Source organism: Solanum lycopersicum, chromosome 8 (assembly GCF_036512215.1).
Source record: "Solanum lycopersicum chromosome 8, SLM_r2.1".
Taxonomy (NCBI): Eukaryota; Viridiplantae; Streptophyta; class Magnoliopsida; order Solanales; family Solanaceae; genus Solanum; species Solanum lycopersicum.
In genome coordinates, this window is record NC_090807.1 from 26,060,262 (window position 1) to 26,085,288 (window position 25,027).

The 25,027-nt window shown below is 36.5% G+C and overlaps 1 protein-coding gene and 1 long non-coding RNA gene across 2 annotated transcripts; both read right to left on the reverse strand.

The window, feature by feature from the left end:
• Positions 1-7,366: 7,366 nt before the first annotated feature.
• LOC101266354 (uncharacterized) lies at positions 7,367-9,623 on the reverse strand. The gene is made up of 2 exons (XR_183003.5): positions 8,856-9,623; positions 7,367-7,926 (listed from the first exon to the last, which is right to left on the reverse strand). It is a non-coding gene; the product is annotated as an uncharacterized lncRNA (long non-coding RNA).
• Positions 9,624-13,380: 3,757 nt separating this feature from the next.
• LOC138337873 (uncharacterized) lies at positions 13,381-14,651 on the reverse strand. Its single transcript, XM_069288310.1, has 3 exons — positions 14,348-14,651; positions 14,000-14,275; positions 13,381-13,856 (listed from the first exon to the last, which is right to left on the reverse strand). Exons 1-3 carry the CDS (start codon positions 14,649-14,651, stop codon positions 13,381-13,383), a joined length of 1,056 nt encoding a protein of 351 aa, XP_069144411.1.
• Positions 14,652-25,027: the final 10,376 nt, after the last annotated feature.

Consider the following 25,027-nt stretch of genomic DNA (forward strand, 5'->3'; position numbering starts at 1 on the left):
ATGCTACATGAAAATATGAACATTTCTCATCTTATGGTGCATGCTAAACATGTGGAAGAGGCATGGTCTAAGAGGAAGAGTAGAGATGCTAAGAGGGCAAGATCTTTTGATGGAGGTTCTTCAAAGAATAGGCGTGAAATACAAGACAAGCCTAGATTTAAGAAGCGGGTTTCTAATCAAGTTCCTTACAAGTTCTCTAAGGCTAGTGGTGATAGGGTGTCTAACCCTAAGCCTAAGAAGTATAAAGATACTAGTTCACCAACCGAGAAGCCAACTTGCAAAAAGTGTGGCAAGAAGAACTATGGTGATTGTCTTAAGGGGACGGGCAATTGTTTTGATTGTGGTAAAAGTGGTCACTAGGTTAGGGATTGTCGTAATGTGAGGGTTCAATACAAGTGTAGTGGTAAAGCTCAAGCAGGTGGTTCACATGACGCTCCTAAGAAGAACCTCTTATATGCTCTCCACTCTAGGAGTGAGCAAGAGACTTCTCCTGACGTGGTGAACGGTATGTTGAAAGTATTCTCTATTGATGTATATGCCTTACTTGATCCCAATGCTACTTTATCATTTGTTACCCTCTAGTAGACAAAAAAATTGTTATTTTGCCTGATATTTTGCATGAAACTTTTGTAGTGTCTACTCCGGTGGGTGAGCCGGTTGTTGCAAAAAAGGTGTATAGAAATTTTCCAATAATGTTTCCCAATAGAGTTTCTTGTGTTGACCTAGTAGAACTTGATATGCTTGATTTTGAATATTGGGTATCAATTGGTTTCATGCTTGATTTGCCTCTATTGATTGTTGGACAATGGTGGTGAAGTTTAACTTTTCAACTGAACCCATTGTTGAGTGGAGGGGGTAAGTTCTATTCCTAGAGGTCGTATTATATCTTGTCTCAATGCATGCAATATGTATTATGAGAGTACAATATTTAGAATCCAAAATTCCTCCCATTGAGTAGGTCCCCCTAGAGAGTGAATTTACGAAGGTCTTTCCTAATGACCTTCCCGTCATTCCTCCCGAACAAGAAAATGCTTTTAGTATCAAATTCTTACCAGATACAAATCCAATTTCAATTCCTTCTTATCGGTTGGCTCTGGATGAATTGAAAGAGTTGAATGCTCAACTCAAAGATTTACAAGACAAAGGCTTCATAAGACCTAGTATTTCTCCATTCGGTGCTCCAGTTTTATTTGTGAAGAAGAAGGATAGGTCCTTAAGAATGTATATTGATTACCGCTAACTCAATAAAGTCACAATCAAGAACAAGTATCCTCTCGCTCGGATTGACGACTTGTTTGATCAACTCCAAGAAGCAAGCTACTTTTCTAAGATTGACTTGAGGTCGGGGTATCACCAACTTAAGGTGAGAGGTAAGGATATACCAAATACGGAATTTCGGACTAGATATGCTCATTATGAATTCTTAGTAATGTCCTTTGCTCTCACTAATACTCCGGCGGAATTTATGGACCTTATGAATAGGGTGTTTTGGAATTTCCTAGATTCATTTGTCATTGTCTTCATTGACGACATCTTTGTATATACAAAAAATTAAATCATATAACGCATTTGATGGTGGTTTTACAAGTACTTAAAGAACATCAATTGTTTTCCAAGTATAATAAATGTGTTTTTGGTTGAAGTCGGTGACATTTCTTGGTCATATAATCTCTAGTGAGGCAGTTGAGGTTGATCATAGTAAAACGGAGGCGGTGAAATATTTGCCTAGACCATTGACTCCAACCAACATTAGGAGTTTATTGGGTTTAGTGAGCTATTATCGTAGGTTTGTGGATGGTTTTGCGTCTATTACATCTCCCTTGACTACTTTGACCAAAAATTGTAAGAAATTTAAGTGGTCGCACGCATGTGAGAGAAGCTTCCAAATGTTGAAAGATAGGCTTACTTCCTCTCCGGCGTTGAGTTTACCGGAGGGTTCAAAGGGTTTTGTTATATAACCTTATGCATCCCGAGTGGGTTTGGGATGTATGCTCATGCAACATGGGAAGGTGATAGACTATGATTCTAGGAAACTTAAGGTGCATGAGCGAAACTATCCAACTCATGACCTTGAGTTAGCGTCCGTGGTGTTTGCCTTTAAAATATGGAGGCATTACTTGTATGATGTCCATGTTAATGTTAATACCGACCATAAGAGTCTCTAATATGTGTTTACCCAAAAGGATTTGAATCTCCAACAAAGAAGGCAGTTAGAATTGTTGAAAGATTATGACATGAGAGTCCCTCATCACCGCGGCAAGTCAATGTGGTTGTGGATGCTCTAAGACGTATGACTAAGAGTATTATATCTCACGTAGACAAAGCCGATAAATACCTAGCGAAGGATGTTCAAAGGTTGGCTAGGTTGGGTGTGAGGTTGGAAGATTCTCTAAACGGTGGATTCGTAGTCCATCATAACTCAGAGTCATCATTAGTAGTCGAGGTGAAGTCCAAACAACACCTTAATAAATCATTGATGGAGTTGAAGGAATCGGTCCTTGGAAAGATTATTGAGGCATTCTCCTTGGGGGGGGGGTTGTTTTGAGGTACCAAGGAAGATTGTGTGTTCCCAAGGTAGATGAGTTGAGGAACCGGATCCTTGAGGAAGCCCATTTATCTCGCTTCTCCATTGATCCAGGGTTTGACAAAAATGTACCATGATATTAGGGAAGTATTTTGGTGGGAAGTTTTGAAGATGAACATAGCTAAGTTTGTTGCTAAGTGTCCGAATTGACAGCACGTGAAAGCCAAATATCAAAAGTTGGGTGGCTTACAATAAGAAATCCAAGTTCCTACTTGGAAGTCGGAAGATATCAATATGGACTTTGTAGTGGGTTTACATCGGACTCAAAGTCAATATGACTCTATACGGGTGGTTGTGGACAAGTTGACCAAGTCACTCACTTTATTCCCATCAAGTCTACTTATTCAGCGGAAGATTATGCTAGGATCTTCATAGATCAGATTGTGTGTTGACATGGTATTCTGTTATCCATCATATCGGATCGGAGTGCACAATTTAGATATAGATTTTGGAGGTCATTCCAAGAAGGGTTGGGTACAAAGGTGAGGTTGAGTACAGCTTTTCATCCGAAATGGATGGTCAAGCGCGGCGTACTATTCATACCCTTGAGGATATGCTTAGGTCTTGCGTTATAGATTTCAATTGAAATTGGAATAAGCATTTGCCTTTTGGTGGAGTTTTCTTATTATAATAGTTTTCATTCATCCATCTCCATGGCTCTCTCCGAACCTTGTATGGTAAGAGGTGTAGATCTCCTATTGAATGGTTTGAAGTAGGTAAGCCCTCTTTTTTTAGTCCCGATTTGATTTATAAGACTTTGGAGAAAGTTCATATCATAAGGAACCGATTGCAAACAACCTATAGTCTTATGCCGATCATAGGAGAAAGAAATTTGGAGTTTGAAGATGGTGATAAGGTATATTTGAAAATTTCACCCATGAAAGGGGTGGTTAGATTTGGCAAGAGGGGGAAGTTGAGTACTCTTTATGTGGGTCCATATGAAATCTTGCAAAGAGTTGGTAAGGCTACCTATGAATTGAATCTTCCTAGTGAATTGGCTTCGGTTAATCCGGTTTTCCATGTTTCCATGCTTAAGAAGTGTATCGGTGATCCAAGGTCTATTCTTCCTATTGAGAGTCTTGGTGTAAAGGATAACCTCCCTTATGAGGAAGTTCCGGTTCAAATTCTTGGTAGGTAAGTCTAGAAGTTAAGGAATGAAGAGGTGGCTTCGGTAAAGGTGTTCTTGAAGAATCACCTAGTTGAGGGTGCAACACGGGAGGTCGAGGCCGACATGAAGTCCCGTTACTCTCACCTACTTGATAACTAAGGTTAGTAGTTTTTACTAGTAATGAAAATCATGACTAAAATTCAAGTTGCTTTGAGTTTGGTGAAGTATTGCAAATGTGCATTTTTGAATAGCTTTACAGTGACTTACAGTGAAGTTGTGCATTTGAAATTGAAGTTTTTCTCTTTGTCTTGTTTTCAGTTATGTCGTGCATTTTGGTATGGTGACTCTTTATTAAATAGTATTAGTTGAACTTTGACTTACATTGACTCATATATGCTATGTTGAGATCTTGTTATTATGAGAAGGATATTCCTTATAATGTAATGTTGAGCCCTATGTGTGGTAATTGAAGTTTTCAATTGCCTTGTGTAAGAGATATGGTTGATGTTATGTATTGTTGTTGGTTGGGCTTCTAGTCTTGAGTCTATTTCTTCCTTCTAAAAAATTTTAGTGTTATTCGGGGACGAATGTTCCTAAAGGGGAGGATAATGTAACACTTTAAAAATCCAAGACGTGTCTTAAAGCAAGAAATTAGTGTCATAAGGTCTAGAACCTGTTTGAAGGCCTATCATAATGAATATAGGTCATTTAGGAAGTTTACAAACCAAAACATCCAAGAACGTCCATGACGTTCGGAAAGTAATGCAAGGAGGTACTAGCGTGCCTTAGCCTATTTGACTAATTTTTAGGAGTCGAAAATTCATGAAAATTGGTGTAAACGTAACTAACATGTGTTTAAGTTGATTCATGGTTTGAACATCCGGGTACAACTCCCCAAGGACCAACCAAGGTCCCTTGAGGAGGCTCCTTGCACGTGGGAGTCAACACTGCCTGGCAGTGTGTACCCACGAGATGCAATTGATGATCCATGTGTTGATCGACAAGGCATCGTTACCAAAGAACGAACAACACTTAGAAAAATATTTGGAGCCCTCGCCTGCACAAGTCTCTAACAAGAACCACGTATGTGCAGCACGGAGGAGTGATGTCGTTTGACACTACAATATTCCACTGACTCACGATCTATCGATCGTGGTGTCGTTTGACACTACAATATTCCTGCACATTATAAGTTAAATCTAAACGACTTAATTAAGGGTTTTGGTGGTTAGTTAGAGTATTAGGGAAGCCTAATTAAGTTAATTAACCCCCCCATTAATTAGGGTATTAGGGAAGCCTAATCAAGTTAATTAACCCTCCATATAAAGACCCCAACCCCATTATTCTAATTACAACTCTCAAAACAAAACTCTCTTCCTTCTTTCTTCTTGCTCTCTCTATTAGAAGACACCATTGAAGACAAGCTAGGGGAGGGATTTGGGGGATCTAAAGGGACAATTTCACCATCAATTCTTCATCAGACGTTGAGGTATGGGATCTAATTCACCTTTGAGACCTAGTTCCTCAAAGGGTTCCTTCAAAGGATTTTCAGAAGTTGGATTTTCATGTTGGTTCTTCTCCATCTCAAATTTTGTTTCATGAATTTGTTTGTTTATGCTTTCTGTTGGATATTATGAGTAGATTAACATGAATTATATCTTTATTATGATGTATCTTCATGGTTTGGTCTAGTTTGTAAAAGATGACCCTAAACCTTTTACCCTAGGTTTGATCTTGATATGAATTAGGTCATAATTGGTTCAATTGAATTGATTATTGGTTGAATTACTTTGGGATGATTACATTAATCATGAATAAATTAGAGTAACTTTTAGTCTTTTATGCTAGTTCTTGGGAAGATGCTCTAGTTTAGGAAGTGAATTGACCTATGTATCTTTTCCTAAGTTATGATCTAGAATTGAATTGTGATGTAGTGATTCTTCTAGCCTTGTTATCATGTTGATTATTGACTTATGATGATATATACCCAAATTGGGTTGAATCGAGGGTTTATGGTAAGACCTTGATGATAACTATAAAGGAGACTAAATAAGTCTAATGATCTCTATCCTTTACTTCAAATTAGGGTTAATTGTGATTAAGTCATAATGTTGTATTATAGCATGCCTTTTATTAGGATTTATGGGGTCAGTATAATATTTAATTGAAAGGTCTTGACGTTGTTGTGAGGTTGATTAAGATGTATATGTTATAAGGATGGTGATGACTACCAATGTGTCGTATTGTGATACTGAATATGCAAATATCCTAACCTTACCTATATGAATTTTAATGAAAGGATTTATGCTAATGCAATTCTTATTGAGCTATTGATGATGATGAATATACAAGGGTAGACCCTATGACCTAAACTAAGTTATGATTGATAATAAAGGCTTAAAGACATTCAAAAAAGGGACTCTATCTTAGCATAGAGTGAACTTGAGTTAGGAGTGTCCCTTCCCACATAGGGAATGTAGGATCACTAAAGTACTCTTGACATTGGAGACTACAATGAATGTAGTATAAAGAGGGTCCCAACTATGTCTCGTAGTTCTTGAACTATGTTTCCCCCATAGGAATACTAACTAGCGGATCCCCGTAGTTGCTATGTTTCATCTTTTAGTACTACGTTGGCAAGTAGTCTGCCTTCCATCGTTGTAGGGTTTTATGAACCGGATTTCACACTAGCTCATGTGGTCTATGTCGGTTAAGGCAAGATGTACCCAGAAAGTAAAATGAACTAAAGAAATAAACTCTAACTAAGATAACCTAAGGGATCTAGCCTAGTCTAGGTTGGGGCATGGTACTCTACCTAAGCATTGCACAAGTTAGACTTGAGAGGATTCTTACGAGGATGTTCTTATGTACGATTATGCTTATAACGCTACATGACATATATACGATGAACTTGCACATTGATGATACTATATGTTGATTAGTTCATTTATGAATATGTGTTGGTTTATATTATTAAAGTAAGATGATATGTACAACTAAATGACATGTTATGTGAAGTAGGATATTAGTCATGATTCTTGTTGGGTTACTATTTTACGAAAATAGACACATAAAGTAAAAATGACAAAGTTTCAAAAAATCGACTAATCTTAAGAAAAATCGATTTTCCAAATTAACAGAGTCACCACTTGAATTTTTTAGTAAAACCAAGAAAGCTTACAATTATTTTTCAAAACATTTAAAACAAATGAAAATTAGTTGAAAAGGGTTCGAAGTTCAAATTTACACTCCAAGAAGGTGTTAGGCCTTTGCAATGCCCGCTAACTCGCGGTTGACCGACTATTTCACTAAAAAAGACTTTCACTTGAATATATAAACTTTTCCAACTAAAGTTCATTTATCATTTGCTACTTAAAATTATTTTTTTCTAATTAATTAATTTAGTGAAAAGAAGAGATTATTTTAAAAGGGAGTGACTAAAGGTGGTTGATTAGAATAAAAATAAGATAAAGGATAAGTGACTTGTATAAAAATAATTTTTTATGTTATTTTCTTTTCATTTAATTATCCTTTACATTAATTATCTCTTTCAGAGGAAAATAGCTAAGGGGATGACCTAAAGAGATGAACTTAAGGGTTAACAAAGAAGAAGTAGAATAAAAACCAAGTAAAAATATATGTATAAATAAATTTTGAGTATTTGTATATAAATATAAATAAAATGGCTATAGTTTAGAATTAATTAAATTGAAACCAAAATATTAGTCAAACATGAATAAATAAAGAGAGGGAGAGGGGATAGAAAATTTAATTTCGGCTAATCAGCCCTAATCCACAAATCTGATGGGCCCAACCTCTTCCCTATCCTATGTCTATGTGGGTCCTAGGCCATTTTTCCTTTGAACCTGCACTTAAACATTGGGCTTGTTTGCCTTAAAAAGATATGTATACAATTTGTGTATACTGCTGTATACATGGCATATCCGACCCATTTGGACCTTTCAAGGCTTGCATTTTTTGAAACGTTATCCACTGTACTTTTGACCTGAGTATTCACATTTTCTGTACCCATATAATGTATATTCTGACTGTATACCAGTGTATACAGTTGGTATAACGAATGTATTTGCCTTTTTGGTGTTGGAAAGCTTAATTTCCAGCATTTTCTTTTATTGTTCTCAACCTGTACACCATTTAGAGGGGCTGGCCGACTCGGAGAGGATAATTTGAGCATTTATGGCTCAACAAGGTAGTGCAAGAAATGGAGTAAATTCTGTGACGAATTGGAAGGGGTTTCACATGCAATAAAATAGAAATGAATTAGCCATGAATGATAAAATAAGGCACATCTTAAACACAACATAATTTATAAGTAAAAAAAACCTATTTTAAGAGATTCAAGTCAGGCCAAAATATATAACTTCAAGAAAAAATCAAAAGAATCCAACTATCACTTACAAATGTCATGAACAAAAACATGACACCACAGTAACATCCGTTATGCAATGTCTGCACTTGTGAATATATTAGGCCCCTAAGCGTACGTAGTCATTGAATAACAACCTAACTCAAGCAATGTCAAGAAAGCATGCTGCATATTTGTCTAAATAAAATGATTCATGCACAAAAGCGAAAACAACTCAATATGATGAATCTTACGGTATTAAGTTCAATCTCTCTAAGAAAAAAAAACAACACAACAAATTACCTCCATAAAGCCATCTCATTCATAAATGTCATGGAAAGCAAGCACTAACACACTGATAACTACTGGATCAATAAGGGCACTTGACCTTTAATGGAAAGCGGCAAATCTTATGAAAACAGGAACATAACAATAAGCTATTCAGCCGCAGGATTCAAAGTAAGATGGGCAAAGATCTTCAGATTAAAATAAATAACAATAAAACTAGATTCCGGACCTCAAAACTAAAGAAAGATTCACAACTGACATCATAAGATTAGCGATTAAACTAAAGAATATAAGTAAGAGCAATTTGGAATTACATAGGGTCGACCAAACTTCCAACTACATGAACATAAGCAAAAATATAATACCCAAAACAGAGAAAGAAGCCACTAATTTCAACTAAGAGCAAATCAAAATTATTCCAAACTTTCGATATTTACAAATCTTGCAACCTTCATATAATTACGACCTACATCTTGAGAAGTAAATGATGGAAGAAGAAGTGTATTTACCTTTCTAAATGCAGCGATTCAGGGATAGTACGACCAGGGATGAGCTTCTTTTGACCACACGAACACATACACTAACACAAGCACGACACACAAACAAAACGATGGATGGAACCTTTACTCCAGGCGAGTTTATGTAGAGAGAATTAGAGGAAAAGTGCAAGGATAGAATTGATACTCTTTTATGCTCTCTCCAAAGGTATGTATTATATCTATTTTAAGCTATTGTTTTAGTAGGATGAAGATTAGTCTTTGGTTTTCCTTGCCTCACTCCTTGAAAAAAAAATTCTGCCCCTTTTGATGAACAGGAAGCTATGTTATATAGGAGGAGAATTAGGTTGAGACTGGGGGGAAAGGGAGACGCAAAACTCGGAATCTTCAACTAGTTTTAATTAAAAAATCTTTCACTATTTTTGCTAAACACCCTTTTCTGCAAAATTAAAAATCATTCCCAAAATAGGAAGGGGGACGGATGGCTGGGATTCATCAGCTCGTCCTTGAGTGCTACGTGGCTCTTAGCCACGAGGGAAAGGACGAGTTTGCAGAAGATTATCACAGGAAAAGCAAGCTGAAATCGTTAAAAGGCTGCCCCAAATTGTACCTCCCTAAAGAAGGAGACATTGGAAGTCACCCTCCCTTTATTTGACGTCGCGTGGCGGTGATGAATCACATGTAGGGGTTTTTTTCGTTGATCACTCGTCGCTGCATAGGAGGCGCCCTGAAGATGTCATTAACGTTGCTCTTTGGAATCGTCTGGTTTTGGATCGCTTTGAGGAGAAAAGGGAAAGTGCCGGGTCATTTTGTGAAGGGAGAAAAAGGATTGGGCCGGATGGGACTATTTTTGAAGTTGGGTTGCTGTAATGTTAGGCTGCGAATAGTATTGGGCTTGTCTGAAAAACTTAATTGAATCTTCGCCCAATATTTGTCTCAAAATTGAGTTAAGTGTTATGGCCAATACCCAAATAAAATGAATTAATATAAATTAATTAACGAGCTTCTTGATCATTACGAAATAAATTACTTAAATTTATTACAAGCTAAATAAATAAAAATTATAGACTGTTATGTAAGTAGACTAATTATCAAAACTTTAACTAAAATTAAAGTCTTTTTTTAGAAGATTTTCAAATATTCATAAAAGATACTAATTATATACATAATTATGTAAATCATATATATATATATATTATCTAAAATTATAAAAATATGATAAGGTTAATTTAAGACGACTAGAAAAACATTTTAAATTTTATAAATCTAATTATTCCAAATCGTTTAGAATTAAAAAGCTCGTTAATCAATTCCTATTAGGGAGGGTCAAAAATTGGGTGTCAACAACTGTCCATCGTTTTACTCGGATTGATGCAAGAAATTCGAGGAAAATGAAATTGACCAATCCAATTTTGACTGACCACACATTCATCTTTGTGAAAGGAATTTGGTACGGACTTTAGGAAGTATGGTTGAACCGCGGAAATGGGTTTCCTACATATCTCAGGCGATATGAGAATTCAATCCACTCGTAGTTCGATACGCTTGATATAATGCATGATTTTCAAAGAAACCAAAAGTCATACCGATACTGAATTATGAAAGGACCGAAATGCTAGAGAATTATATTTAAGAGAGAAGGTTCAAATACAGTCGAGTGTTCGACATTGAGCTCGCCTACATATCCTTACACCTTAGGAATCAGGCTGCTTGTAGTTTGAATCGATTGGTCGAAAAGGAAATATATTATGCTAGATAACATTTGGTTTTGGACAAGTGACAAATTAAGATAAGTCTGAAAAGGAGGCTTGTAACCTCTTATACATGAACGTGGCGCGCTTCACACCCCTAATTAAGAATTTTACACTGACATAATTTCCAAAATTCTTGGCCCATTGTCACTCAGATGGGAAACTTCCTTTCGACAGATCAAAATTCAGGATGCAAGACTAAGACTGACAAAACTTAAAGAAAACCCACATGTCTTCTGATAGTGGTGTGGTTTGATTGTGGTGGAAGTCGCTCCTCTGTTTGCTTCCTAAGAGTTTGGCACTCCTCTTTGGACTATGTCCCAGTTCGCTTCTAAGAAAAACTTCCACATTATGCTGCATCCCTTTTGATGTCATCCACACCTATGGTTTGTTTTTAGAGAATGCATTCTTTCGGATGCTCTTGACAAAGATTGAAATAAACTTGTGAGCTTAAAAATGCAGTTCAAATAGGAGATAGTGTGTTTTACCGCGTTGACACGTAGTTTCTCTCCGTCACATTTGACGTCAACTTCATCCGTTTGACATAAAGCTTATGTCCTGTGTCTGCAATATATTCTTCAATGTAATATTCTGTTGATTTTAAAAATAAATGAATGTTGATCAGTGTGTTGATATTTTCTTTTAAAGTCATCTCTAATTATTCTTTTGGCGTCTAATATTTCCAAATACAGATGCAGTTCATGTCGATGGGTAAATATTTCTCTAAAGATTCATGATTCCTTCTTTGTGAGTGCATGACTTCTTTTGGGGCATGAATATCTTCTCGCGATGCGTGATCTCTTGTGGGGTATGAATATCTTCTCGTGATGCATATATATAAACTCGTGGTGCATGAGTATTAACTCGCGATGCATGATCTTCTGTGATGCATGAATATTGACTCGCGATGCATGAATATTGACTCACGATGCATGATATGCCGTGATGTATGAATATCATCTCGTGATGCTAAATTTATGCGAGGCATAAATATCCTCCTGCGATGCATAAATTTCTGCGAGGCATAAATATCTTATCGCCATGCATAACTTTCTGCGAGACATGGACATCTTCTTGTGATGCATGAATGTTAATTTGTGATGCATGAGTATTAACTCGCAAAAAAAGAATATTGACTCTCGATGCATGAATATTGACTCGTGATGCATGTTCTTCCACGATGCATGAATATTAACTCGTGATGCATATTCTTCCGCAATGCATGAGTATTAACTCGCGATGCATGATCTTTTGCGATGCATGCGTATTAACTCGCGATGCATGATCTTCCGCAATACATGAATATTGACTCGTGATGCATGAATATTAACTCACAATGCATGTTCTTCCGCAATGCATGAATCTTCAGGGTGCCTTCTGGATGATCATATCTTCTCAATTGATGATAACGGTAAAATAACTTCCAGATAGTATATCGTCTTGATCGATAATAAAACAAATGAAGCCCCTGGGTAATAAATTGTCTTAATTGAAAATAAATTAAATGACTCATCCGACAATATATAATATCATATCTGACATTACAATGCAGATGACGTCCTTTACGGAAACCATAAAATCTTTCTTGAGATTTTTGCTTGATTCACCTTCAAATCTAGCTGGAAGTCCCTTATAGACTTCAAGTTATTGGAAACAGATTTAAATAAACCATCCGTATTTCTAAATTCTCGGTATAAGCAATATAAAATAATTCCTGCGTTACAGGAACACCGTTGATTTTAGGAGAGCTTTCTCCTCCCTTGACTTCTCTATATTCATCGATCGAAGGATTTTCTAGTTTCAGAACAAAGCTATAAACCTGTAGCCAGAGAAAATCGTTAGTTTTAAAACGGATTGATGTGTGTCTTTTTTTCAGTTGTCTGCTCCTTTTCTAGTTGTCTTCAATTGATTTCCTGATATCCCGACTCTTGATAGATAAGAAAAAATATTTTATGCCAAAACAAATGAAACACAAAGGGAAAACTATAAGAAAAATAAATTTTTGTGAATTACTATTTTGAACAGGGTCACTGCCAAGTGTCATGTCACGTTAGGCTTAGCGAACTTCTTTGAGTCTGATGCAAGAATAAGACCGAACCCTTGTGGCACCAAGGTACCCCATTGAGGAAGGAATAAGGTCAAACATAGTTCACTTTCAAGGTTAAAAATAGTAAGATATTACAAAGAAATTGACCAAGACCGACATGGGCCGCTTACGTATATCATTCTTGAAAATTCAGGTCGAATGTAGTTCAAATACAAATAAATATTTAAAGGGATAAAAAGGGTGACCGAAGCTAACATAGGACACCTACGTATCTCATTTTTGAGAACTCAGGTCAGACGTAGTTCATTACAAGGAGGGATTAAATTTTAAACAAAGAAAATACAAGCAAATGGAATGATTACAAGTAAATAACAGAAATGCAAACCAAAGTTTCACATGTAGTATCTTTTGACAGCAACTAAGTTCATTGGTTTCGTCCATGTGGTGTCATCCATCTCCAACATGACTAAAGCACCTCCAGATAATACTTCGCGAACAATGTAGGGTCCTTGACAATTCGGTGGGAATTTTCCTTTGTACTCGTCTTGATGAGGAAAATGCGTTTAAGTATTAATTTACCAATTTTAAAAATTCTAGCTCTTACTCTTTTGTGAAAAGCACGAATTATTCTCTGTCGATACAACTGACCATGACAAACGACAACCATTCTCTTCTCATCAATCAAAGTTAGTTGATCAATCCTCTTGCCTACCCATTCAACATTACTTAACTCAGCTTCTTAGATAATTCTGAAAGATGGTATTTTGACTTCAGCAGGTATGAATGCTTCTGTACCATATACTAGCAAGTATGGGGTAGCTCCAATCGATGTTTTGACAGTCGTTCGATAACCCAATAAAGCATATCGCAGCATCTCATGCCAACCTCGGTGATTGTCAATCATCTTTCTTAGAATCTTCTTGATATTCTTATTGGCAACCTCTACAGCTCCATTTATTTGGGTACGATAAGCGGTTGAATTTCGATGAGTGACCTTAAATTGTTCACAAATATCTCTCATCAAGTGACTGTTGAGATTTGCACCATTATCAATAATGATGGATTCTGGCACTCCAAATCTGCATATCAGATTGTTGCGAACAAAATCAGCGACAACTTTCTTGGTTACTGATTTGTAAGAAGATGCTTCCACCCACTTGGTGAAATAACCAATGGCAACAAAAATAAATCCGTGTCCATTAAAAGCGGCTGGATCTATCATACCGATGACATCCATGCCCAAGCTATAACATTAAGTTCGTGAGGCGGTACTCGGATTAAGTCACCTTGCACTTGACATTTATGGCATTTCTATATAAACTTGCAACAATCATCTTTTATAGTCATCCAAAAATAACCTGCTCGAAGGATCTTTCTTTCCAAAGTGAGCCTATTCATATGTGTGCCACAAACTCTGGCATATATCTGTTCAATAAGTTTCGCAGCTTCAACACCATCGACATATCTGCGAAGACCTAAATCTGGAGTCCTCCTACAGAGGATTTCTCTACTTAGAAATAAATGGAGAGCCATACGGCGTATGGACTTCTTTTGGTTGGATGTAGCATCTTTAGGATAAATCCTGGACTCCAAATACTTCTTTATATTGAAATACCATGGCAAACAGTCTGGTTCTGCATTAACATATAAACAATGGACTCAATGTTCTTCCAATGCTATATCCAAAGGATCAATATAATCAGTACTTAGATGTTTAATCATTGAGGCGATGGTGGAAAAAGCATCGGCCAACTCATTCTGCATTCTGGGAGTATGTATGAACTCGATCTTACGGAATCTTTTGCATAGCTTCTGTATACACTGCACATAAGGTATAATTTTTGGATTCTTCATGGCACACTCTCGTTTAACCTGAGGAATAAGCAATTTTGAGTCTCCAATAACTAATAGTTCATGCACATTCATGTCGATGGCCATTTTCAAACCAAGAATACAGGCTTCGTATTCAACAACATTGTTTGTGCAATTAAATCGGAGTTTAGCCACCATGGTATAGTGCCGACAAGATTAGGACACTAAAACTGCTCCTATACCCTTTCATTGATGATTTTCCGCTCCATCAAAGAATAATCTCCAGCCAGGATACATTTCCGATGTATCTTCACCAATAAATGATACTTTTTAATCGTGTAAATATGTCTTGAGTGGTTCATACTCTTCATTAACCGGATTTTCTGCAAGATGATCCACCAAGGCCTGTGCCTTTATCGCTTTCTGAGTCACATACACAATTTCAAATTCACTCAACAATATTTTTCATTTAGCTAACTTTTCGGTGGGCATCACCTTCTGGAAAATATACTTTTATGGATCCATCTTGGAAATGAGGTATGTAGTATACAAAGACAAGTAATGTCTCAACTTCTATTGCAAGCCAAGTAAAAGCACAACAAGTTATCTCCAACAAAGTATAACGAGACTCGTGTGCAGTAAATTTCTTGCTTATGTAATAAATAACTCTTTCCTTCTTTCTTGACTTGTCGTGTTGACCAAGTACGCATCTGAATGCACTATCTGAGACGGACAGATATAACAACAATGGACTCCCTTATCGCAGAGGAACTAATACCAGTGGATTTGACAAATAGTTCTTGATAGCATCAAAAGTAGTCAGACACTCTCCAGTAAACTTTCTCGGAGCGTCTTTCTTCAGCAGCTTGAAGATAGGCTCACACACCACGGTTAATTGAGCTATGAATCGACTGGTGTTGTTCAACCTCCCTAACAAACTCAACACCTCTTTCTGAGTCTTCAGAGGAGGTAACTGTTGAATTGCCTTGATCTTAGAAGGGTAGAGCTCAATACCCCTTCTGCGGACTAAAATCCCCAACAACTTGCGGGCTGGCACCCCAAAAGCGCACGTAGCAGGATTCAATTTCAAGTTGTAACACCGCAAATGGTCGAAAAACTTCTTCAAGTGCGTCAAGTGGTCCGAACTTTCAAGTGATTTGATTATGACATCATCCACCTACACCTTGATCTCTTTATGAATCATATAATGAGATATAGTCATCATAGCCCTAATATAGGTAGAACCAGCATTCTTGAGGCCAAATGACATCACCTTGTAATGATATGCACCCCAAGGTGTAATAAATGTTGTCTTTTCTGTATCTTCCCCCCCCTCCTCATAATCTGATGATAAACTGTGTAACAATACACAAATGACTACATTTCTTACTTAGCAAAGTTATCAATATGGATATGAATGTTTGGAAATAGAAAATTATCCTTAGGGTTAGGTTTGTTGAGATCTATATAGACGACACAAATTTTAATCTTCCTATCTTTTTTGGCGATCATAACAACATTGGCCAACCAAGTCAGATATTCTGTCACTTACACTAATCGAGACTCTATCTGCTTGGTGATATCTTCTTTAATCTTTAAAGTCAACTTAGGCTTGAACTTTTGAGTCTTCTGTTTCACTAGACTGAATCTCGGATTGATTGACAACTTGTGAGACACCACATTGGTACTCAACCCTAACATTTAGCTGACTTTCCAAACGAACACATCAATGTACTTGGTGAGTAAATGAATCAGGATCTTTCTTTGACCTTCATTCAAGTGAACACTGATTTTTTCCTCTTTGACACACTCTTGGTCTCCCAGATTTACAATTTCAATTTCCCCTAAATTCAGCTTATGCTGATTTTCAAACTGCAGAAACTCTTTAGCACCATATTTCGATGCCTCAATTTCCTCTTAGTATTCATCAACCTCATCATCACCTACCTCATTCTGCTCGTTCAGCTCGTGACATGACATGACATTAGAAGGTTTAAAACTTATATTACTGAAATCATAAATAGACAAAGTTAGGAAAGTAGAATGTAGCAAATATGTAATCAAGCAAATTTTAAATAAGGAAGCTTTTAATTAAATCAGAAAAACAGTGCAAACTTGGCCATGGCAAGGGCCATGTTGCCTTTTTAAACATCACAAAAAAATTTAAAAGTTCAAATAGGGAAAATGATGGGTCTCGGGTCTTTTCCAAACTACCACCGATTGAAATATGCATAAATGATGCCCTTCTACCAAGGAGTTCCTGGAATCAGAATAGGCGTGGAGGTCCAATTCTACAACATCTCTCCAGACTCGGCATCAAGTATTCCAGCTAGCTCAACTTTATCCTCAATAACAACATTTATCTCCTTGAAGAGGCATCAGATTCTTTCCCCAAGGTCATCTTGTTTGGTATACTCTCAGATAGGAAATGATTGATATAGATGAGAGATCGTCTTAGACAAAGCTTGATCATTTTTCTTCTTAGCCTTCATTTCATCATCTGTGGGGATTTACCAATAGGCTCCGATAGATCATAAGCAAGAACGGTATTATTACCCCACATGTGCGGGATATTCCCAATGTAGATTTGGTGGCAGATCCTCATCTTATGTTGCATGCATTCCTCTATGGTGTGTCCTTGCTGGTTAGGGTGGAAGGCACATACTTTCGAATAGTTTCCTTGCTGAAAGATTGAAAATGATCCTTCCTGAGGTGCTTATCCAAGATTTTCGTAGAAATAGGCGCAAGACATAACACTTTCTCCCACACTATGCGTCAGCTCGTAGGCCAGAAGAGTGATCCACTTATCCCCTCCTCTCAGACGGCCCTGAAATGGAGGTTTGTAGACGATTTCCTCGTCACTGTCTTCCCCAGTTTCTCCAGGGTGAGTGTCGTATGGACCACCACTAGCCTCTTAGTTGCGGATAGAGTATTTCCCGCGCAATTTCTGAAGTTTGATGATCATTGTATGGTGGAACTCCTTGTTCTTCTCCCTCAATTCGGCTATTCGTTCTCTCATGGTGATGAATTCTTCCATCTCTGTCCTCAGTTACTCATTAATTTCCGCATTTCTAACCAGCACATTTGCTATTTCTGAATCTATCTCCGCTTCTCTTGCCTCCCTTTCCTGAATCCTTAGCCGAAGCATACCCAACTTCTTGCTTAAGTCCTCTCTCTCCTCTATGATTTTCTTGTTCTGTTTTTGACATAAAATCCTCATCAAGTGTCGCAGCCACGATTTTGTAGATCCATGTGGAAACTTCGACCCTGAGTCATTCTTCTCTATCATCTCGAATTTCTCAAGTGATTTGTTCGATCTTTCTTTGTAACTCTTCTCAAGTGAGTTCCATCTGGATATTCTTACCCTTATACATAGTAGTGATTTGCCTTTCTTGAGACAATAGATTAATGTTTTAGGATTTGGGATATGAGAGGTGTCTTTAAGTGAGAAACTTAAGACTCATAAAATTTTGGTCGGACATTTTTGTGATAATTACTTGTATATTTCTGGAAATTTCTAGCATGAGTGGGTTTACGATATCCTCATTCATAGAAACATATCACATAAAAAGTTAAAACACATATATCGTGTCCTAAACATGCTTGTGACCCTTTTATGCTAAGGGTAGACCTAACGAATTGAAGGATGTATATGCTTTTTATACCCTATTTATTATCTCCAAAATACTCCATTAAGAACATCCAAAATGTCTGATAAACTTAAAATACAAGAAATAGTTCTAAATATTAATTACAAAACAAAATACAAATAAAGCAGTCCCACGTAGGGGATGGTAAATAAAATTCAAGTCTCCTCTTGTCCTTCGTAAAGTATGGTCCTCTTGGAGATGTTGACCTCTTTCCACATAGCATATCTATTCGCCCATAGATTATCTCTCACCAATCAAGCTCCTTCTTGATGTCTGAACCCCTCTATCAACTGAAAATGTTGTCCGTGCTATCATCTAACTCTGTCATGCACTGTTTGGTTCTTCGTAGCTCTTGTTTCAGTTGAGCTATAACTTTGGCATATTTTGAGTGACGACGTTGATGCTCTAATTAATTCTTATCAAATTTCTCTTGAAGTCGATGAAGTCGGACTTGATGTTTGGCTCCAACATCAGCAATAATGCGAGGAATGTTCGGACCAGGCTCAATAGTTCCAGCGAGACTCTTTTTCAACCATTCTTTGTACTCCTTAGAACATTCTGGAAGAAAACTATTTGGTACAGGTTCACCCAACACTCTTCGAGATCTCCACATCCTACGTATGTCTTCAGCAAAGCCAACTCGTCCATTCTCGTGGTCAGTTGCAAATTTTCTCATATCTGCGATCTGGGGTAACTCTTGTTTTCCTGGAGAATAGTTATCACCAAACTGTCTATTGACCATTGTACGTCTTCTTCTCTCAGCCCTTGAAGCCTCGGATACAAAAAACTTTCTCCTCCAGTTTTATTGCAACAATTATGGTACAACCACCAATCATGACCATGTAGCTCGTCTGACCGCTTTAGGGGATCTGGTTCGTATGGATTATGAGTCTTAATCAAATGTCGTATCATCCACCACTGTAGTATCATATTACACCCTTGAAAGAAGCGTTCTCCTCTTTGACATTTGTCTAAAGCCCTATAGATGTTTTCCAAAATCAAAGGCGCTAAAGTATAGTACTTTGTTGATGATTTATACTCCACTCCCTAGAAGATTACATGTGTGACCATAAACACTCTAGGATGAATAGTGTATTTTTCCTTTGAGGGAAAGTCATCGTTCCGAGTAAACATATTGGAAATGCGAGGGGACGCGTCTCTTTCCATTTTTCTTTTGAAACGAACTCATCTTTATATTTCTCATAAGCCCTTGCCAGTTTGAACCAATAATATAGTTTTTTGAATGGTATAATTTGGCTGGGGAGCTTGTCCATTCACTTGGTTTTAACCAATGAAAGCTTTTCTCTAATTTTGGTGAAATACTTTATTATAGGATTTAAGAGATCTGTATTTGGATGTTATTTCGTTTTGTTGCACATAGAGACACTTTCGTAACTCGTGAGGACTTCCTCTATTGTTGGCGTCAACTCCACTTCCCCTAATCGAAAGACCATATGCTCGCTATTCCAGAATTTCACCATTGTTCCAATTAGGCCAGGCCAAGCATTCATCTCTAGCAGTGATGGGAGGTAACCTATGTGTTTCAGAATGATCACTTTGTCGTCATTGTTCATGAACCTCCACCATACTTTAAAGAAGAGATCGAGGACGGTAATCATTCCTCCTGAAAAAATAGCAGACAAAGATTAGTTAACCCCCACCCCCGTAGACAACAAATTGTTTTAAAAACACACATACGTCCTTCAATTATCACATAAGCATGGTTGTATGTTTTTTGTAATTTGGGCAAAGTAGACAAAAGGTAGACTTCTAATGGACCCCACACGCCATGGGCGTTGGGTCATCCTAGTTCAAATGTTCTTAAGTTCGAGATTTTGTCTCGGCTCAATGCTAGTTGACTAGGAGTGACTTTTGAAAAGACCAAGATTCAAACGGACAATTTGGCTGGAACTCGCGACAACCATTGGAGGCATAACGAACCAATAAATTGTCACTAACTCCGAAAGACGGTGAGTATAAAAATTTTTGGATGCGGTACCGTAAACCGTCTTTTAAGATACTATACAATATATATCATAAATATGACATGATATGCGATATGCGATGCCAGTTTATAATTTAAGCGATTTAGTCACATGTAAACAATTAAATAATAACACTTGGTCCAAATAGTCAAATAGTTTTGGTTAGAACTTAATTAATCCCCAGTTCAGTCGCCATTTCGATTTTCAAAGTTAACAAAGTTTGCCCTTGATCTTTTTAGTAAAACAAAGAAAACTTAAAAAAATTCAAAAGACTTACAACAGATAAAAATCAGTTGAAAGGGTTAGAAGTTCAAATTTACATTTCGAGAAGGTGTTAGGCCCTCAAAATGTTAGCTAACTTGCGGTTGACCGTTTCATGCACAAAAGCAAAAATAACTCAATATAATGAAATCTTACGGTATTAAGTACAATCTCTCTAAGGAAAAAAAACAACACACCAAACCGCCTCCATAAAGCCATCTCATTCATAAATGTCGTGGAAAACAAGCACTAAAGTACTGATAACTAGTGGATCAATAAGGGCAGCTGGCCTTTAATGGAAAAAGGCAACCGGCCTCATAAGATTAGCGACCGACAACATAATATTAGGGATGAAACTAAAGAATATAAGTAAGAGCAATTCGGAAATACATAGGGTTGACCAAACTTCCAACTACACGAACATAAGAAAAAATATAATACCCAATACAGAAAAAGGAGCCAATGATTTCAACTAAGAGCAAGTCAAATTATTCCCAACTTTCGATATTTAAAGATCTTGCAACCTTCAGATAATCACAACCTACATCTTGAGAAGTAAATGATGCAAGATGAAGTGATATTTACCATTCTGAATGCAGCGATCCGGGATAGTACAAGCAGGGACGAGCTTCTTTTGACCAAACGAACACAAACACTAACACAAGCACGGAAGATAAATAAAATGATGGATGGAACCTTTACTCCAGGCGAGTTTATGCCAAGTGAAATTGAGGAAAAGTTCAAGGCTAGGATTGATTCTCTATTATGCCTCTCCAAACGTATATATTATATCTATCTTTAAGATATTATTTTAGTACTTGTAGGATGAAGATTAGTCTTTGATTTTCCTTGTCTCACTCCTAGAAAAAAAATTCTGCCCCTTTTTAATGAACAAGAAGCGATGTTATATAGGAGGAGAATTAGGTCGAGATTGGGGGGAAAGACAGAGGGAAAACTCGGAATCTTCAACCAATTTTAATTCAAAAATCTTTCGCCTTTTTTGCTAAAAAACCATTTCTGCAAAATTCAAAATCATTCCCAAAATAGGAAGGACGATGGATGGGTGGGATTCACCAGCTCGTCCTTGAGTGCTACGTGGCTCTTATCCACGAGGGACAGAATGAGTTTGTAGGAGATTATCGCAGAGAAAGCAAGATGAAATCGTGAAAAGGCTGCCCCAAATTGTACCACCCTAAAGAAGGAGACAATGGAAGTTTCACCCTCCGTCTCTTTGACGTCGCGTGGCGGTGACAAATTGCGTGTAGGGGTTTGTTCGTTCTTCACGCATCGCTGCGTAGGAGGCACCGTAAAGTTGTCATTAACGTTGCTCTTTGGAATTGTCTTGTTTTGGATCTCTTTGAGGAGAAAAGAGAAAGGGTCGGGTCATTTTGTGAAGGGAGAAAAAGGATTAGGTCAGATAGGATTATTTTTGAAGTTGGGTTGCTGTAATGCTAGGTTGGGAATTGTATTGGGCTTGGCCGAAAAATTCAATTGGATCTTGGACCAAAATTTGTCTCCAAATTTGGTTAAGTTTTATGGCCAATACCCGAATAAAATGAATTAATATAAATTGATTGACGAGCTTCTTAATCATTACGAAATAAATTACTTAACTTAATTACTAGCTAAATAAATAAAAATTATAGAATATTATATAAGTAGACTAATTATCAAAATTTTAACTAAAATTAAAGTCTTGTTTTAGACGATTTTTAAATATTCATAAAAGATACTAATTATATACATAATTATGCAAATCATATACGTATTATCTAAAATTATAAAAACATGATAAGGTTAATTTAAGACGACTTAAAAACATTTTAAATTTTATAAATCTATTTATTTTAAATCGTTTAGAATTAAAAAAGCTCGTTAATCAATTTCTATTGGGGAGGGTCAAAATTGGGTGTCAACAATTACTTGATTGAGTAAGGTTATGGGTCTTTGCTTGGTCATTACACTTGTTGGATTGATAGGGGTTCATGGGTAATTGGATTTCTTTGGTTATGTTGAATTGCACTCTCATACATGTTTGTTTTTAATATGACTTGATGATATAGTTACTTGGATATGTATTCAATTATATGATGAGCATGTTGACTTAACTAGAATTGATGATTGTTGGTATTGTGATGTACATTCGTATAACTTAATGAAAATGCATTATGGATTGGTATGGTCTTTTTTAATGTTCATATTTTAAATTAATAATGCATACTTTATGAATTGTCCCTTTGTTTAGCATAATTTCAAAGTATGTGCGCATATGGTGTCATACATAGTACAAGTGGCGTACTAACCTCATTTCTTCCTTTTCCCCAATATTTTAGATTCCAGTCATTGAGGTGTTTCGAAGACAACTTGAAAAAGGCTTGGATTTATTATTCATCCAAGTAGGGTAGGTCCTCAACTTCTGAGGGCGATGCCACTATCTAGTTTATGGAGTTTGATTTTTAGTTAAATACTTCTATGGTTCTTTCTTTACATTTAATATGAAACATTGTATAGCCCATGTGAGGCCTTTTTACCTGATGTATGGGTTATGCCCATGTTCTTACACTTTTATTAGATGTCTATGAGATGAGACGACTATTATGACAATTATGTCTATGTTATACTTTATATACTTAGGTGTATCAAAAGTAGAAGACTATGTAATCTTCCTATATGAAGGGTGTATTTATACTCTATGTATATATGTTATGTGTATGTATAGGTCTACATAAACCTCCAAGTAGAAGTAATGAAAATTTCGTCAAATTTGATCTATGAATGTAATGATGTAAACTAAGAGGCTAGTCTTAGTCCTCAAAGTAGAAGACGAGGCCGATTATGTCTAGGGGGTAAACCCGGATGTGAAAGATTTATTGGTAGTGAATAGGTCCTGGTGGTTTGGTGTTGTTTTCCAGCGGAAGTGGGGTTTGCTGGTGGTTGTAGAGAGTGAGGAGGGAGGCTGCTAAGGAAGGGAAAAGGGAGGGAAAATTTAGGGTTTTTTCTATTTGGAAATTGTTTTTCCCAATGCCAAAGAAAATTATCCACCTTTTGCTTTTGACTTAATAGTTAGTTAAATAATAAATTCTTATTCAATAGTCTCAAATAATGGGCTTAGAATTATGACCCAAAATCATTAATCAAGTTTTGTATGCAAAACTTACCCGTATTAAATGATTTCTTAGACTCTGTAAAAAATTTAAAATAAATATAAACAAATGTAAGGAATAAAATGAATATTTAAAAAAATGTAATAAACGTAACTAATTACATGTAAAAGATGTAATTTTAAAATATTAACAAATAAAAAATTCTAAATTTTGATAAGTAAGGATAGTTATCGATAAACTTATTTAAATTATAAAAATAATAATTTTGAACTATTAAATAAATAAAACTTAAAAGTTAATAATTTTTAAAATGTTAGGCCAAAATTTGGTGCCAATAGTTGTCCCTTTCGTTGGATATGATTGATAAAATAAATAGTGGACAACAAAAATTGACAAACCAATTTTTGTCTAACACATGGCCTTTTTATAAAAGTGTGGTTGAATATGGTGGAAGTCGATCCTTCACTTCCCTTCAAAAGGTTCCACGCTTTGTTGAATCCTTGTTGAAGTATTTTGCACCTGTGGCTCAACTGAGAATGCATCCTCTCAGATGTTCTTGAAAAAAAAGATGAAACGCATTAGTAGGGACAAAATTACAGGAAAAAAGGTAGCATTTCTTACTATACAACAAATGAAGATGATCAATTGGTAGGATAAAAATGAATATCCATCGATAGGACAAAAAAAGATAATACATCGGTAGAATTTCGAGTGTATGTCCATCGACAGGACAAATGAAAAAGATGATCCATTAATAGATTGGAATGCATGTCCATCGGTAGGACGAAAGAAAAAATATTATCCATTGGTGGATTTTGAATGTATGTACATCGGTAGGACTAACAGAAAAATATAATCCATTGGTAGGATTTTGCATTTATGTCCATCGGTAGAATGAATGAAAAAAATGTGTTCCATTGGTAGGAATTTGCATGTATGTCCATCAGTAGGATGAGTGAAAAAAATATCATCCATCGGTAGGATTTTGAGTGTATGTCCATTGGTAGGACAAATAGAAAAAGATTATTCATCGGTAGGATTTTGAGCATATGGCCATCGGTGGGATGAATTAAAACAAATATGATCCATCCATAGGATTTTGAGTATATGTCCATCGATAGAATGAATAAAAAAAGATGATTCATCGATAGGATTTTGAGCGTATGTCCATCGGTAGGATTTTGAGCGTATGTCCATCGGTAGGACAAATAAAAATTCATTTGATGCAACACTCCTCCGACTTGATCACGGAATAGATAGCGTGCAAATCCTTCACTTCCGAGTATATGCGACTTAAATACAAATATCTTTCCATGCAACTTTCCACTGTCTTGATCGTTGAATAGATAGGGTGCACATCCTTTACCTCCGAATAGATGCGACTGAGATGTAAATATCTTTCAACGCAAGTTTCCACCAACTTGAACATTGAATATATAGGATGCACATCCTTCACCTCCAAATAGTTGCGGTTTAAATGTAAATATCTCAACGCAAGTTTCCACTAACTTGAATGTTGAAAAGATGGGATGCACATCATTTACCTCCTAACAGATAGGCCTTAAATGCAAATA